We start from the raw sequence: 18389 nt of genomic DNA, 5'->3' as shown, positions 1-18389 counted from the left end.
ATTTCAAAGGGTCGTGAGTCAGAAGAAGAGGTTTAAAAATTAAGTCAAAACTGAGTGCATTTCAGAGGCATAGCTTTCATTATACCAACCCTTTCTTTGCATTTGCTATAATAAACTAACGTGCTTTCCCCTGTGACATTTTGCTCCAAAAAGCACCTCTGTGTAACTGGACTTAGAAAGATTTAAGCAGGCCCTGAAGAAAAAGAAAATTCAGTACATTGGATGGTCTCTCTCTTCTTGGCTGAGTGCAGTAATTCATGTAGCACTTTCCAAGCTTCACTGAAACTCGATGAGTCACTTGCACACAAGTAAACACTGCAGAATAGATAGCAGCATTACTCACCCCAGCCGCAGGGCTGATGTCATCCCGAGTCCAAAGGAAGGTGAAAATTCCTTTGTCATCTGTGGATCTGGAACCATCAAGCTCTGCTGTGTTGGTAGGAAGGGTGATGACAACGTTCCCAGCTATCTTTGCTGTGGGTGGCTTATTGATCTCTGAGCATGAAATGAGAGCAAAGGATTAGAATACAAAGGAGCTTCAGCAAACTGTAACCCATCCATAACTAAGGAAAAGTTGACTAATTATTCTTTATCAACTCTAATCGCTTAGTTATGTCTGGACAAATCAATGAAGAATATAATACCAGGTGACCTGGTTGGGAAATCCAGGCCAGAAGTCCTGCTCGGCTGTGTAGCCCACTGGGTTGAGCTCCACTCGCACTACAGGTGCCTGCCCCACATCTGAGGCCTTCCTCAGGATACCCTGAACCTTAAAATGAAGGTACTTATATCAACCACCCACCCACACATGCATCCAAGGAAGCTGCAAGGTAGGAGATCAGGACAGACAAAAGGAAGAACTTTGCACAATGTATAGTTAAAAGACAGAACTTGGTACAAGACTGAGCGACAGCTACTAGCTTAGGTGACTTCAAAAGGGGATTAGGCAAATTCCTGGAGGATAAAGCTATCAATGGCTACCAGTCATTATTACTATATGGCACCTGCAGGATTAGAGGCAGCATGCCTGAGTACCATTTGCTGGTGAACATGAATGGGAAAGTGCTATGATGCTCATGTACTGCTTGTGGGCTTCCCACAGGCATCAAGCTGGCCACTGTGTGACGAGAGCAGGACTACATGGGCCTTCCATCTGATCCAGCAGGATTCTTCTTACATTCATTTGACTGCCTACCCTCACCTGCATAGCAGGGAAATTCAAATGCATCACATGGCTCAATGATTCAGGCTTCCTGCCACTTTAGTGCTGGGAGAAGTGGATGTAGGCATGACAGAACCAAGTGTGCTTCAGGCTGGAGATTTGTACCATGCCTCACAGGGTTGTCATGGGAATAACCAAGATAAAAACCAGATTTTAATACACTGAAATGTAGTGAAGGAGCAATGAGTAATAATGAGGGGCAATTATGATCAAATTCCTGAAGCCTTCAGGTAGAGCCTCTTTTCAAAAGCTTAATTTTGCAAGTGAACAGTAGAAGCTTTTTAACAGGCATTAGTGCTTGGATTTCATTCTCTTGCAGAAAGCCCCAGGGGAAAAAATGGGATCATCTGGCCGTTTGGAGACACAGAGGCACATGGTTTGGGGAGTGATGGAATCCAAGACTGACCGAAGAGGGAATACAAGAATAATGTCCTCCTGTCTGTTTGTCAAGTTGCTCAGGGGATAAACAAGGGCTATCACACAACAACCTCACAACAATCCAGTGAGGTTAAGCTAGCCCTGCCTTGGCCAACATGTTGCTCTCAAGATGTTTTGGACTGCAACCCATCACTCCAGCCAGCAGAGCCATGCTGTTTGGGGCCGATGGGAGTTGTAACAGGTTGGGGAAGGCTGAGATATTGTTACTGACGCATCATCACCCTGTAAGCTTTCTGGCCCAAGAAGGAATTTCAGCCCATGTCTCCCTCGTCCTACTCCACCACTGCTTATTACCCCAGACCATATTACCTTCTGTTTCATCACCAAGGGATTGCAATGAACAGAAGAGCTTCCTTGCGTGGAACCTTCTTAGCCAAAGGCTGTGTTCCCTCCAGCTACCCACCTTCCTTGACAATGACGTTAACGGAGCTCTGGCTCTGCAAGTTCCGCTCATCTTTGACAGTCAGCGTGAATTCGTACGTCCCGACCCCAAGCCCAGTGACTGTGGCGATGCTGCTGTTGCCATTTTCCAGTTTCACACCATCTGGGCCCCTGGCCAAAAACCCCCAAATAATCAGCATGCAGATGTCAAACTTTTGCACAGAAAAGAAGAGGAATATTCTTTGAACACTCGGCCAAGATGCTAGGCTCCCAGGTGCACAGGGCTAGGCCAAGATAATTTGTGCTGTAGGCAAAGTATTTTTTATTCTTCCCTGTATCTTGTTGTATATTACAGGGATGGGGTATTGCTTTCTCTTCAAGGGTTTTCCTGACTAGGAGTGGACTAGAAATTTGATTCAGTTCTCATGTAATGCCAAATCTGTCCAATTTACACTTTCCAAAACAATATGGGAAGTGAAACACAGACATCCATCAAAATCCGCACACATTCAAATTTTGCAACCTAGTTCTCAAACCAAAGAATGTTCACAAAGATGCAAATATATGGGGACAGTATACATAAAAATCAATAAATTAGTGAAAGTAACATACAAAAATGCAAAACTGTATGCAAAAAATGTGGTTTTTAGGGGAAAATTCATGCTAAAATACTGAGGATTTAGCTTTAGTTTCATGAGGATTTTTTTAAAACAAAATTTCACAACTTGCTGAAGAAACGTGGGAAAATGAGCAAACTGAAATTGAGAGACTATTCCATTCCTATTCCTGATTACAGCCCCTCTTCTCTATTCCATATAAGTGAATGGAATGAAAAAGCTTTCCCCCTATTCACTTGTATGGAATGCAGGGGAAATGAGGTGTATTCAGGAAAACTAGGCGGGGGCACAATTCCTCCCCCCCCCCCAAATATGATTAGTTGGGAGCCCTTGCAATTCTCCCATCCTAAGGAGGCACAACTACTGCCTGCTGGGTTAGGCTGGCCTGGATAATAGTGGTTTTGTTTTGTTTTTTAAGATTCTACATGCACTATGCATGTTAGAGTATGATACATAGTTCTGCATTATCATGTGCAAGGCCATGTGTATGCAAGAGGGAGACAGAGAAATGTACCGTGTTTTTTCCCAAAGGAAAGATGCAATCTTCTGATCATCTGAGCTCTTGCTGCCATCCAGAGTGGTGCTGTCCACAGGGAGAGTTAGTTCTTTGTCTGGACCAGCATCTGCCTTGGGAGGCTTGTTGTTTTCTAAGCAAAAGTTCACAAAATGAGAGAGAAATGAAGGCACTCTTGAAATGAACTGGATGTTTATGAGGAAGGTGACAGGCAAGCATAGTTCACATGAATATACAAAGCAGCCTTGAAGCAAGTCCATCTAGCCCAGTGTTACCTCTTCTGACTGGAAACAACTCTGCAAGATGTCAGGCAGGGGCATTCTCCAGCTTCTACCTGAGAGCCTTTAATCACAGAGATTGGGAACTGAATCTGGGACCTTGTACAGTACATGCAAGCATATGTTAACCGTTGAGCTACAAATCCTTCATAAACCCTCAGTAAAACAAAACCAAGGATGTTCCCACACTAGAAGATACCCTGGAAATGCCATGCTTTTCTATGAGGTATATATATATGATATAGTCATTATATTGTTGTTGTCCTGTGTTTCCCCTGTACTTTCCCTATCTTTTTTTCCAGACTTCAGGAAATCTAATCAGTGTGTGTACCAAGATTACAACAGCACCACATTCTCTACAGGCATAGACTGACTTCAGGGATTTTTTTTTAAGGGGTGTGGTTTTGACTCGGGCAATAACACATCAGGCTGGAAAACCGATTGCCCTGCATTCATACTTTGCTAAATCTTCACTACAGTATTAGCTTTTCAGTCAGTGTCATTTTATCAGCATGTTTATTTTTTTAAGATGCACTAAAACAACCTACCTTACCTACCTATATATCCACACTAATGGAAAAGAACGTTAATACAAGATTAACTTCAAAACATTGTGGTCAGCATTGTTTTAGCAGTGTCCCTGGCTCCAACACATTTAATTAGCATTAAGATAATTTTTAGCCTTAAAAAAATTAAAGTAACGACACAGTAGAGCCTAAATAAGAAAAGCTTAGCAGAAAAATGAAAAAACCAACCACAACACAACAACCCTGCATGCTCAACTAAACGGTCCTTTCTCCATCTACATGGCTTCATCACACCAAGTAGTGTGGATGGAACATAGGGAGATGCACAGCTCACAAACTATGGGAACCCAATTACAATTGTGTTTGTATCGTATTTGTCTATTTCAGGCATCCCCAAACTTTGGCCCTCCAGATGTTTTGGACTACAATTCCCATAATCCCTCTTAGCTAGGGATCATGGGAGTTGTAGGCCAAAACATCTGGAGGGCTGCAGTTTGGGGATGCCTGATCTATTTCTTCATTTCTTTTGTAGATATTTTTAAGAACAAAATATCACAGTGGTTTAAGATAAAACATTATCTTAAAGATTTCAAAATAAAACAAGGAAGTCAAACATAAAGCTTACAATAGAAGAGCAATTATTAGGCCAGGCATGGGGAATCTTTGGCCCTCCAGATGTTACTGAACTACAACTTCTGTCAACCCCAGCCACTGGGCATGCTTGCTGGGGCTGATGGGAGTTCCATCTGAGGAGCAGCTGGAAGGTCAAAGGTTCCCCATACCTGGATTAGGTAGTACTAGCGACCACTAGCTTGGAAGCATCCTAACACGCCTCATACACTAAGGGTCAATGCATATGCAACAGAGAATGTGAGTGGGCCACAGATTTATATGCTCTCTGCCAGATTCAAACAGTATTTAAGAAATCTGATTAAGCAGGAAATTTAGTTAAGACATGGGGCAGTGGAGATCTTAACCACAAGAGATTCCCACCAGCTTAAAAATTGCAGTGTCTTCCATTCTGGATCAGTTTGACAATAGGTTTGTGTCTCTTCGCAAAATGGAAGCTCACAGGACTCAGAAATCAGGCCGACATTTTCATGGCACCACACAAATCAAAGGGCATACAATCTAGAAAACTGCAAGACTAGCTTTCTGCTTGGTCCAGCAGAGCCTTTGACTTTTTGCTTTTTTCTGAATAGCAATTATCTGTGCTGTACAGCAAGCTGTGTTTGAAATTGAAGGGAGTGGGTGGCACTGCTATTTTGGGAAAATAGGCTTTACAAAAAAATCAAGGGAATGATCCAAAGTTATGTGCTTTGGAGTACCCATTGGTCTCAATGGTTGAAATCAATGGTACCTAGAAGTACTGTATGTTCCATTGTCTGGATCATGGATAAGCAGCGGCTTATTTTCAGATTGTCCCAGTGTTGGACATTATTAGCTACCAGACATTTATCTAGGTTAAAGAGAAAACCAGCTGCTCTCCACCAGCCCCACACACTGGTTGCACATACACCATATACTTAAAACACATGACTTCTCCTAAATAATCCTGGGAACTTTGTTAAGGGGTCTGTTTGTTAAGGGGTCTGGAAACTATATCTCTTTGATGGGTAAACTACAGTCTTCATGATTATTTTTGGGGAGTTGAGGTTGAGGTTGGGGAGTCATGTGCTTTAAATGTTTGTGTATGCAGCCACTATCTCTTCACCCCCCTTAACCCTAGTCCCACATATATTAATGCCAAATATGGGCTTCTCATATATAATGGGGGGAGTTTTACACACAAAAACCCTTACTAAGCGTACCGGGTTGCACAATCACTGTGACCTCAGCAGTGGACTGGTGGCCAGCAGAATCCGTCACCGTCAGCAGGTAGGTGTAGTCACCTTCACGCATTGCAGAGAGCTGCAGAGTTGAAGTCCTCACTCCCTTGGAAACAACAAATACCAAGAATTTAAGTTCCCATTCACAAAGAAATAAAATAAAAGGGGGCTTAAGAAATGCACCATTCATTGCAAAGTTATATAAGACAGTTTCAGGTGGAGTTTTTTAAACAAGTGGTTTATACATTTTGTGAAATAAATAAAATTATTTAGAGCATACATGAGGCATGTGCTTGTGGTCTCCTATCTAGCTACTGACCAGCCCCAGATGTGGTTAGCTTCCACAAAGTTGCTGCATTATGTGCCCTCCAATCATGCCTTGGAACCATCCAGTAATTTATCTACCTTGAGATGCTTGGGGGTTTTTTGGTTTTGAAAAAAACAGAAGATGGGACAAGAAAGAGATGTGTAAGTCATGCAGAACCAGGAGAAAGTCAATATAGGGGCATAGATAGCCAACATGGCTCCCTCCCCCCACATGATGCTGAACTACAACTCCCATGAGTCCCAGGCAGCATAGCCAGTGAGAGTTGTACCCCACCAACATCTGGAAGGCACCATGCTAGCTACTATGCCTGGAATAGGGAGTTTTTCCTCCCTTTTTTGTAATACTGGAGCCCATGATCATCTAATAAAGGACTACTATCCACCATACAATCCTGTTTAAGAATTGAGCTCTTCACTGTCCCCATAGCTATTAAGGTGCCAATATGCAAAACAGCCTTTTCTACGGCAGCCTCTTGCCTCTGGAACTCCAGGCCAGGACACTGGCATTGCTTCTTCACTGCTTGGGTTTAGAAAAGCAGTTACAACTTTTAATCACACTTTTGTGCCCATTTTGTTTGTTTGTTTGTTTGTTTGTTTGTTTATTACAATTCTCCACCTTCTTCTCCAAGGAGGTCCAAGTGGTGTACGTGGTTCCTCCCCCCCTCGTTTAATCCCCACAACAACCCTGTGAGGTAGGTTAGGCTGAGACGCAGTGATGGGCCCAAGGTGACACTGGCCAAATGGAGATTTGAACCCTAGTCTCCTAGGTCTTAGTCCAACATGCAAACCACTACATCAAACTGACTCTTCGTCACAGAATTGTAGAATTGGAAGGGACCCCGAGGGACACCTAGTCAAACCCCCTGCAATGCAGGAATCAGGAATATTGTTTTACTGTAAACGACTTTGAAGAGTGTGATATAACTTTATATAAATGCATTTATTTATTTTTACATAGCAGATAGGGAAATCGCTGCCACATGATGTGGCTGCCAGGTTGGAAAAGAGGGATTAGACAAATTCACCGAGAAAAATGCTAAGAACTACTAGTCATTATGTCTACGTAACACCTCCAGGATCAAAGGCAGCCTGCTCCTGAATATCAGATACTGAGGGACACAGGTGGGAGAGTGCTACTGCCCTCATGTCCTGTGTGTGAGCTTTTTGATCCACATCAGGCTGACTGCTGTGGGCTAGAAGGATAATATTGGAAATCCCACAGAATTTAATAAATGACATATAGAAAGAGCATGTACCCAAAGTGCATACAGTAAATTAAGCTCAGCAACAAAATTAGCCGCCAGACATGACAGAAGGGACATGCCCTTCCAAAATTACTAGGTGTGCAATGTTTGAGCACACACGTTGCATTTTTAAAATGTTGATTAGATAAGTAATTGTTGGGTCAAAGGTGTTTACGGTGATTAAACAAATTGATTTACATGAACTTAAACATAATAGGAAATGTTTATTGAAGTGTGTTGACTCCTCTCAAGGCGGAGCCCCAAGATCTTACCTGCATCTCTACCACTTTCCCTTTGCTGCTAGGGCTGAGGGACCATTCATAGCTGATAATGCCGTGGTCATCTGTGCTCTGGTTCCCATAGAGGGTGATGGAGTTTTGGGGCAGAGTGATAACCTGGTTAGGGCCTGCATTTGCTACGGGTGGGTAATCCACTGCTTTGTTCACAGTCAGGCTGGCAGTGGTGGAGTTGCTGGCACCATCAGAGTCCACCACAGTGAGGCTGAAGAGGAAGGAAGGAAGATAATTCAAAGGGAAAAGCTCAAAGGGAGCCACTGGCAGAGACTGAGTAGTAATCTCCCCCCACCAGCCCCAAAGGAACAGGGCTTAAGCTAAATATGTATAAACTTGGGGGGGGGGGCAAAGACGAATGCCTGGAACAACTAGGAGGGAAACATGCAAATATCAAAATGTGATGCTATTTTAAACAAATGTACAACATGGAACTAAAGCTACATTCAAACACGTCCGTATTTATAACAAGAAAATAAAGAAATCACAATGCCAGATACACATTTACAGACTCAAAGTCTATTCACAAATAATGATTTTATTGTAGATTTTTGTAATGTTTGTGTATTTTATTTTGCCATATACCTTAAAATATTATTTTATGAAGTGGTATAGAAATCACCTTTAATAAATAAACTCAAAACTGTGTCAAACAGATCCAAAAAGTCTATTTTTAAAAATCTTGTGTTCTCACTCTTGCTGAGGTGAGAATTCATTCACCAATAGAAACCTATTTTTGACAGAGCACTGGTTTTACATATGTAAGAATAATGTACTTTCCCCCCAAAAAACTGTATTTAAAAATAAATAAATGATAACACATATCATTTTTTACAGGTAGGTAGCCGTGTTGGTCTGACGCAGTCAAAACAAAATAAAAAAATCCTTCCAGTAGCACCTTAGAGACCAACTAAGTTTGTCATAGGTATGAGCTTTCGTGTGCATGCACACTTCTTCAGATACACTGAAACAGAAGTCACTAGACTCTTATGTATAGTCAGAGGGTGGGGAGGGGTATTACTCAGAAGGGTGGTGGGAGTGGGTTATTGGCTGATAGGAGTGGTAAACCTGTTGTCGACTGTTAACGACTGCATATCATTTTTGGCTTTTCTGAAGAGCCTGCTTTCACATGGATAAGTTATTCAGGCAAAATCACACATGACATAATAAAATTTCTTTACACAGGATAACTAGTGGCTGAAATTATGAATTAATTCCATTGAAAAGCAGGTGAACTGAAAGTTATATGTGTGGTTTATATCTGAGGCAACCCATTCACATGTGCCAGGGATCAAGTGATGAGTGTAACCAGCTCTCTCTTAGGGCAATGGCTAAACAAATAAGAGAACTGGCTCAGACCAATAAACTGCATTTTGTCTGCCTAAGTTCACAAAAACAAAGAATGGCTGTATCTATCCCATTACTGCTGAAGTCTGACTGTTGGAAGTATTCTGCTCTGAAAGGTCATCTCAGTCTTCTGCCACTCACATTTAATAGCTCCTAATTAATGAATCAACTGAACCCTTTTTTAAAAAAACATGTATGCTAATGGATATCATCACACCATCCTGTGGCAATGAGTTACACAGGCCAAGTTGTTTTCTCTGTACTTCCTTTTGTTTACCTCTAACATGCTGTATGAGAAGTGGCCCTACGGTAAAGTATTAAGTGCTCCTTGGGAAAGCACTGTTAATTAGCCAACTGTGTGACAAACATTTTCACAGAGTCTCTCTGTCATTTATTTCCATTTACAGATGGGGAGAAAGGGGAGGTTGGAGCCACATGGAAAGGAAAAGGCTTGGAAATGAAGCAGCAATGGTAACACTAAAGCCCCTCATCCAGAAGCTCTTTTTACCAGGGTCATAGGTCAGAAGCAGAGCCCATGCTTTGTGTCTAGTGGGTCCCAATCAGGATGAGCATCAAGCTCTACAGTTAAAAGGATCTCAGGTCAAAGTATGCAGTGCAGCACTAGACAGACCAACAGTCTGACAACTTCATATGTGTATCTCTCCTGGCCTCATTACTGCTGATAAGGTCAATATGCATGAATAGCCTGTCATAATTTGCTGGGGGTGTGTGGACAGGAGGGAAACACATAATTTACAGTTCAGACAATTTCCTATTATATGCTAGTGGGTTCTGTAATTGCTCTCATCAAATGTCACCCATACAGGACCTGCAAGCTGGAAAAAAAAAACATTAAAAATAATAGAATGAGGCTACCCACAGATTTGTAAGTCCTGCTTGCAATTAAAACAGTTTATTTTAAAGCTGGTATTCACCGTTGAAGCCAAAATATCTGTTTAAAAAACTCTCAAAATGCATTAACAAAACTCTCTTTCTAAGGATTAAAAGAGAGAGAGAGCTTAGCAACTGAGATAATCAAATGCGTGTGCAGACTTCACAAGTAAAAGCACAAAAATCTTTACAACCAGAATTTGGATCATTTGCTGTACAGCACACTCCCAACTTCTTCCCCTTCTAAAAACAGGCTTGTAATAGGGGCTGTGCAAGTCATTAATTATTTAAAATCATTGGTAAAGCAACAGAGGAAACAGACCTTTAGAGGTGGAAAGAACCCAGTTCACACTGGCTTAGCAAGAACAAGCAGGTGTGTGGATACCCAGAAGGAAACTCGCAGCTGCTTTTCCTTTCTCCGGGTCTTCCTACTGCTGCACAACCCAGGGCTAAGCCATGGTTTGGATGAGCATTACATGCACACCTGAGCTCTTGGTTTGTCTTGCTCCCAACCAAAACACAAGCAGTAACCAAGGCTAACCACTTGTGATTTGAGAAGACAATACACAAGCTCAAATTCACACATAACACTAAGCCAAACCACAGCTTAGTTCTGGCTAGTGTGGCAGCAGGGGAATTGGGGAGGACCAACTTAACCACAATTTACTCTCTGGGTACCCAAAGAACTTGTGTGAATGAAGATAAAGCACTTTACTGGCTCCCCAATTTCCAGGGAGAGAACACAAAGCTGAGACACACAGTTTAACCATGGAGTACTGTATACTAAAAAAGATTCTTTGCTAGGCTTAGTATTGGCACCTCTACAGCAATACAATTTCATTTTTCAACCTACTGAATATTTCAAGTATGAAGCAAATGGCAGACACACACAGAATCACCCTCATTCCATAACTATAAAGCTGAGGTCGGCTACACTAAACCAAAAGAAAATTGAATTATTACAGGAGAACTCTACTTGAGCTACCTTGAACCTTTTATAAACTCATCTAAACATATTCTTACCCAATATATTCATTTTTCAGATGGGCCTTAGAATAATCAATTTATTCCTGGACCTTTTATCCCCAACTAAAAATCACAGTGACATATTCAATAGTTATATGCCAAATCCAATGCCATTTTTATAATGAGAGAGGGTGAAAATAAATGGTTTAGAGCTGGGGGCAAAATAAGCTCTGCTATATGGCACATGCATTCCTTCCACTATTCCCCCCACCCTTCACATTAGCTATCTAGTCACATATAACAGTTTAAATTGAGAGATTACAATTTTATGAATAACCTCAACCTCCACGGTCAGGGAAACTATAAAATGTGACTAGGTAGCAAAAAGTTGTTGCTGGTTTGTTTTGTAAATTGTTAGCTGATACATTGTTTTCCTTGGCTCACGTGAACAAAGGCTAAACTGGCTCTTTAACATACTAAGGGCTGATTTCATTAATTGGTTTGTGTCACCTATCTTATGCTTTAGATCTAGAAAATCCAAACCAGAGTTATGATCCCAGGTTCTTTGTCTTACCTGAACGTGTAATTTCCTGGCACCAGATTGGTCAGTTTCAGAATCGCAGTGTCTGCTGATACCTTCTCCTCCCGTAGAGGCCCCTTCAGTTCTTCCCAGTGGTAACTGACTATTTTGTCATCATCAGTACTGTCTGATTCAATGAAAACAGATAAAGCCACATTCCCAGTAAGTTCAGGAGGAATTTAAATCTATTTACAAAGTAGCTTAAGGCCATACTACCAGTATAGCAACTTTCACAAGGGACAAGAGTTAATTTTCTTTTTAAACTGTGAAGCTATGCTTAATGTGTCATGTGATAAAAGAAAGAGTATTTAAAATATGAATGATAGTCCCCAGAAATAAAATAAAAAAATTCCTTCAGTAGCACCTTAAAGACCAACTAAGTTTATATTTTGGTATGAGCTTTTGTGTGCATGCACACTTCTTCAGATACACTAGATACACGTTTCTAGTGTATCTGAAGAAGTGTGCATGCACACGAAAGCTCATACCAAAATATAAACTTAGTTGGTCTTTAAGGTGCTACTGAAGGAATTTTTTTATTTTGCTTCGACTCAGACCAACACGGCTACCTACCTGTAACTAGTCCCCAGAAATGTGATTGCTGAATGAAAATAAGAATGAACACACTGGTAGAATCCATGCACCATTAATGTGAAGGTCCCAGATTATATCCCACATCACTTCAGCAAAAAACATCTCAGGTAGAAGGGCTGGGAAAGATCCTTGGCTGAGATTCTAGGGGGCGACTATCAGTATTACAATAATAAGCTCAGATCTTGAGCTGAAAAAGATACCCCAGCCCTGAGCTAAAGGGACCAGAAGGCTGAATCTTTGTGGTGCAGCTTCATATGTTTAAACAAGTCCAGTGAGCAGATGTTTTCCTTGTACTGAGTTGGGGCTACCCTAATTTACTAATGCATTTGGCAGTGAAGACCAGTAGCTACAAATCTACATGTGCCCACAAATTGATCAACAGTCAGTGCCCGATTTGAACTGATCCTAATGATACATCAGCGACATTGCTCTAGAATCCCATTCCTTAATAGACAGTCTTGCTCAGTCTCCTCCATGACTTTTATCTAAGGCTTGCAGGAATAGATTGCAGTAGTTTTAGTAGGTACTTACGGCTGCCATCAATGACTGTTGAGGTAGTTGGTAGTGAGATCTCCAGGAACTGGGGTAACACAATGGCCACAGGGGGCTGATTCACTCGAGGCTCTGTGATGAAAAACAGAACTATGACAGCCACCATAGAAAGTTACCATCCTAGTCAACTGCAGCGTTGTAGCTAAGAGATGGAGCTGTGAATCAGGAAGTCCAGGGCTCAAACCTCACCTCTGCCATGAACTCATTAAATGGCCTTAAGGAAAGATGGTCTCTCCCAACCTCAGCAAATACCCCTCATCTTTTCAATTTGCAACATGGGATAAGGATTTTAAAACAATAAACAAGAAGCACTTTGAACACTCGCAAACAGCTACATAAATTGCACATATTAAATTGTACATATTAATATATTATTGAACTTGCGGTTAAAACTTGCCTTAGAAATGGGACATCCTAGGTGACTTTAGGCAAGCGAACTCACTGAGCCTCAACCTTCCTGTTTGCAATATGGAAATAATACCACTAACCTATTTTACAGGATTATTGTAAGGATCACAGATATATAGCTGGTGAAGTGCTTTGAGTGCTTACAGGAAGTGGCACTTTCCACACAATCAATAGAAGTCACTGCCTTCCTTCTATTGCTACAGTACAGAGCTCTGAGGAACCTTGGAACATATTAAGCCCTGCTAGCAGCACCTAGTGGTATTTGGAGGAATAACTATGCCAAGAATAATGATACATAGTTTGCCTTTGGAATCAAAACCTTTGCCTGAGGAATCAAAACCAGCTCTCACACAACCGGAATTAGGGAGAAAAGGGGTTTCTTAGTTAGCAGAGACCTGAATCTTGGTACAGTCGTACCTCGGGTTATGAACAACCCGGGTTACGAACAACCCGGGTTACGAACTGCGCAAACCCGGAAGTATTTTCGGCACGTGCGCATTTGCGCACGCGCAAGGCGCCCTTTTCGGGTTACAAACTTTTTGGGTTACGAACTGCGATCCGGAACGGATCGCGTTCGTAACCCGAGGTACCACTGTACTTTTCATTCTAGAAGTCAATCACTGGCTATCAGAAACCATTAGGCCTGCTTCCTCCCTTTTCATGGACAAAGAAGATCTGAGAGATCTATGGCTAGTGAAATACAGGCTCTTTTACTTGGATGGCCATTCTCATCAATTATCTTTGTTTATATGCCATTGTGACATTCTGAAGGCAACAGTGTTGGTAAAGGTATTCCTACCACTCCCTGGGGAGCAGCAGCACCTGGCTGCTAATCCTTCCAAGGACCATCTACTATTCTACTAGATCAGGGGTCAGCAACCTTTTTCAGCCATGGGCCGGTCCACCATCCTTCAGACCATGTGGTGGGCCAGACTATATTTTGAAAAAAAAATATGAACGAATTCCTATGCCCCACAAATAACCCAGAGATGCATTTTAAATAAAAGCACACATTCTACTCATGTAAAAACATGCTGATTCCTAGATTGACCATGGGCCGGATTGAGAAGGCGATTGGGCTGCATCCGGCCCACGGGCCTTAGGTTGCCTACCCCTTTTCTATCCTATGACCTTCCAAAAAACATTAGCCGTGTCCAGCCTTGGTAGTAGCAACCCAATTTGGAGTGAATTTTGGCTCACAATTTGTTTTGGGAAGTGTGAATTAGTTAGGTGTGCCTAATCACAAAGCTATGCCATACAGGCAAGAAAATGGCAGGCACTAAGAGGAGCACTCCTGATGCTGCCACCCACCATAAAACAAGGCAACGAAGAAGACAAAAGTTGAAGAAGACAAAACAAGGCAATGAAGAAGACAAAACAAGGCAATGAAGAAGACAAACACACACCAGCTGTCTTGCATCTCAAGCTTTCAAGCTTTTGTGGAGATTGCTTTTCACAAAAGGAAATATATAACCTACAAGCTGGTAAATGTATCTGCTAATCATACCTGGTTTAACTGTCACATTCACCATTCCTTCTCCGTGAGCATTATCACCATCTACTATCACATTGAATTCATACAGGCCAACTGTGAGCTAGCAAAGAAAATGAACAGGGCACATTAGACATGGGCAAGGCTGTGTCTACCTGCCCCCACCCCAAAATTAGATCACTACAATGATGTTAGTACCTCATAGCAAGCAACTAACATATACTGAATTATGAGAGACATGAGCCATTGATGCCATCTGCTCAGATGAGAATAAACCCCTTCTCTATTTGGACCTTAACATCCTGCATTACCTGGGCCTTGTGCTAAGGGGGAAGTGGGGATATTTTATTTTATTTTATTTTTGTCTACTGTGGTCTCAGCAACTCAACAAAAGCAAGGAGAGGATGTGAACTCAAAGCCACTAACAGTTTCATTGTACCCGACACCCCAGAGAACTACAATATGTACAGTAGTTAGATGGGCCAATGGTCTGACAGCATAAAGCAGCTTCAGTATATATATTAATACACACTGTAACATTTGCTTCCCCTAACCTTGCAGCATGACAGTGCAAAAGCCTACAACTGAGATTTTAGATTTAAGAGTTGCCAAAAAGCAAGAGATTCACCTTGGATAATTTGAGAATCTGTGAGTGCTGTCCTTCCATTTCTCCACTGTAGTCGGTGGGGTGTGTGATCAGCCTCCAGTCATAGGAGTAGCTAGTCCCTAAACAAACAAACAAACAAACAAACCAGAGGTTAGAAGAGCCCACTATCAAAAGAAACTGAATGAGAAGATCAAAGCATCTCAGAAGCTTAAGCCTTATCTTGAAGATTCACACTAATGTCACTTCAGAATACTAAGTTGTGTTATATCCACATGTGGTGGGTCCAGCACATATTGGGAGTGAAACTGATGCAATAGAAAGGATTCCTCATATAACCTGAGATTTGAAAAACAAAAAAAGTAAATAATTTCATACTGATTATGGCCAGAATATGTCATGCTAAATCTTGGGAAAGAATGTCCATTCCCATCACTGCAGAGTGGGAAAGTAAAATATAAGAATATCCTGTTACTGTATATGAAATCTAATTAACTGCACCAGAATTAAAGAAGGGAGACTATACACTTAAAACATCCCATCCAAAAAAACCTTGCAGTGTAAGGCATGTATTGAATACTGCAAAATAAAACACACACTTCCACTGGCGGAGGAACGGGGGTGCAGAGGGAGTGGACCACCCCCGGCACCACTATTCCGGTAGGGTGCCATCATGGCACCCCCCCCGCACCAGGCACCACACCTCCAGAACGCATGTTGCGCCCCCTCAGGTGGCATGCCACGCCCCCAGAACGTGCACCATGCCCCCCACAGGTGGCGTGCTACGCCCCCAGGAGGCGAGCCAACCATGGCCCCGCTTGCTCTCCACCCCCAGTAGCGGAGCATGCAGCTTCACCACTGCACACTTTTACCAGCATAACATGCTTATTTAGCGGACTAGAAATTGTTGCTTATTCCAACTAACCATCTATATTTCTATTTGCAAGGCAATTTATTTATAAATAAAATGAAATTAACACCAAATATATATAACAGTATTTATAGAGCCCTTCCAGATGACCTGTTTATGTAGCATTACTCCTGATTTACTTCTACAAAGATAACACGGTGGTTAGACTATGACTGTTGAGCATGTGCTCCGATTTGTTTACAGGATAGTTATATGAAAATGACCATTCATCATGCATTCATTCTGATTTGATTTTGGGGAGTTTACACATCTTCCTATTAATAATTCATTCATCCCACACTTTTCAGTGTATTTTGCACTTACCTAACTGTAAAACTTTTTTTAAAGTGGATTTGTTATGTTAGGGCAACAGAGCCATAGCTGCCAAGTTATCCCTTTTTTTCAGGGATTTTCCATTATGCTGAATAGGCTTCCTCGCGAGAAAAGGGAAAACTTGGCAGCTATGAACAGAGCACTTATTCCACCTTAATTGTGAAAACTTAATTTGGCATGTGCTTTAATACCTCTCACAAAATGGTAACAGTTTGCACCCAAAATATATAAAGTTGAGTCAGTTCTATGCCCATCTAAGCAACCATCTCTGCTCAGGAAAGAGCCTCCCCTGGACTCTTGCAAATATTTGCACTCTCAAGGTATATAAAAAGCTGTTCAAAGCGGAATTCAGTGTGTGGAGGCTGTGTACACACAACTGGCTCAGAACTGGCCAGTGTATCTTGGAGTTAGCCCAGATGAACTTCTTCCTGCCATGCTCATGTGAACAGGCTTTACCTGTTGATTACCAAGCAGGTTTGACTGAGCATTTCCAGCTTCATCGCCTATCTTGAGCTGACATTAAAGGAGCATGCATCTCTTCCAGCAAAACTATCAAGGTGGCAAACTCAGGTTTGCTACCACATACGGTACTATGTGCCATAGCCCCCTGGGTTCTACCTTTAGGTGGTGGAGGCAAGACGTATGCATTCAGCTCCACTTCATTCTTTGGTAGTGTCACTTCAACACTGTCTCCAGCAGAAACTGCCAGTTTCTTAATAACTGTAAGAGAGAGAGAATTTAAATTAAAAGACAAGGCCATTTCACATGTTACATTTTTCCATTCATATACCCAGATGCTTGTGGAAGAAGTATTGGCTCAGTTTGGATGTGATGGTAACTCATGGTTGAACTTTGCATGCAGGCCAGCCCTTCATTTCCTCCTTGCAGCAGCCAAAAAGGATATGACATTGTCACTTCAAAAAGAAGGGGAAAGCATGAGAGAGTAGAACACACTGAGAACTATGTATTCATTTTTAAAAGCACAGAGATGCAGCAAGGCACGACTGTAGGAGGAGATCAAAAGCATCCACTTTCCATTCTGAACTAACCAGAGATTCTCATTATGTCCAGTGCTTTTTTCCTACAAAAAATGCTTTGGGGTACTCTCATTTTCCTACTCCTATTGAAATACAGCCCCTCAATGAAGCCAAACTTAGATTCACAAAATGTTTAAGGATATGCATCCCCTTGCGTCCCTCAAGGAAAAAGGCACTGATTATGTCTAAACTGGTTTGATCCTGACATGTTTGAACAAACTAGAGTCTTCCACCCCAACCCGTTTGGATACAATGAGAAATTCTGGTTTGTTTTAAACCAGAAGCGAAAGCTTCCAATCTTCCCTCACCCACACTAAATTTAAGGGTTGCTGCTGCTGTTTGTTGTGCATGCCATGCTAACCAACAGTTTTAAACCTGTTACATCCAAAAGGAGCCATTGTGTGAATGAGTCATATGCTTCTCAATTAACTACAGCAGTTTTCAATATTCTGGAGCCTGGAATACGGAAATGCATGTTTTTGATGAGAAGCAAGCTGTGCGTAATAACCCCGGGCACACAAATTGCTTGCAGAAATCATCCCACGTCTCAAAATTAAAGTGCACCACAAGCCCTTAGTTGCAAAGCTTTAGAAATAACAAGCTACAAATTATTAAACTATAACATCCCATCCTTTAAACTTAGGTGCCATTTGAGATTTTAAACTGAAAGTGAATACAAACCAACAGAATCATACAGAAATTAAACTCTTTTCTATCTTTCTGGAAAATTCAACATGCACTTTGTGCTCTGTACTGAAGGGAGATGTCAGCCAGGTGCAGTAGAGATGAGAAGAGCTGAATCAGATATGTTTCAGGAGACAATCTAGCTGCTCTTTCTCAAACTGAAAGGGACAAGAGCCTCTATTTATTCAACTGTAAGCTTAGCCTTTTACAAACATGGCAAGAATTTACACTATTCTGAGCTGGAAACTGAGAAGCATTTTAAGGTCCAAGTAAGTATGCAGATCCCATAAAATTTAAATCTCTGGTACTTGTTGTACCTTTGCA

General features: G+C 41.7%; 1 protein-coding gene across 2 annotated transcripts in view; it reads right to left on the bottom strand.

Annotated features, from left to right (window-relative positions):
* The window catches only part of KIAA0319L (KIAA0319 like), a 56137-nt gene that overhangs the window by 11678 nt on the left and 26070 nt on the right, over positions 1-18389 (bottom strand). For both annotated transcript variants that reach the window (XM_035120970.3, XM_060275814.2), the window contains exons 5-14: positions 16963-17064; positions 15126-15223; positions 14513-14600; positions 12577-12669; positions 11446-11578; positions 7650-7878; positions 5789-5912; positions 3173-3305; positions 2064-2212; positions 344-495 (exon numbers count right to left, since the gene is read on the bottom strand). In XM_035120970.3, coding sequence (XP_034976861.3) covers positions 344-495; positions 2064-2212; positions 3173-3305; positions 5789-5912; positions 7650-7878; positions 11446-11578; positions 12577-12669; positions 14513-14600; positions 15126-15223; positions 16963-17064 — 1301 coding nt within the window. The remainder of the gene's footprint in view (positions 1-343; positions 496-2063; positions 2213-3172; positions 3306-5788; positions 5913-7649; positions 7879-11445; positions 11579-12576; positions 12670-14512; positions 14601-15125; positions 15224-16962; positions 17065-18389) is intronic.

Source organism: Zootoca vivipara, chromosome 6 (assembly GCF_965207765.1).
Source record: "Zootoca vivipara chromosome 6, rZooViv2.hap1.1, whole genome shotgun sequence".
NCBI lineage: Eukaryota > Metazoa > Chordata > Lepidosauria > Squamata > Lacertidae > Zootoca > Zootoca vivipara.
The sequence above is the reverse complement of the archived record's forward strand: the minus strand, read 5'-3'. Positions and strand labels throughout refer to the sequence as shown.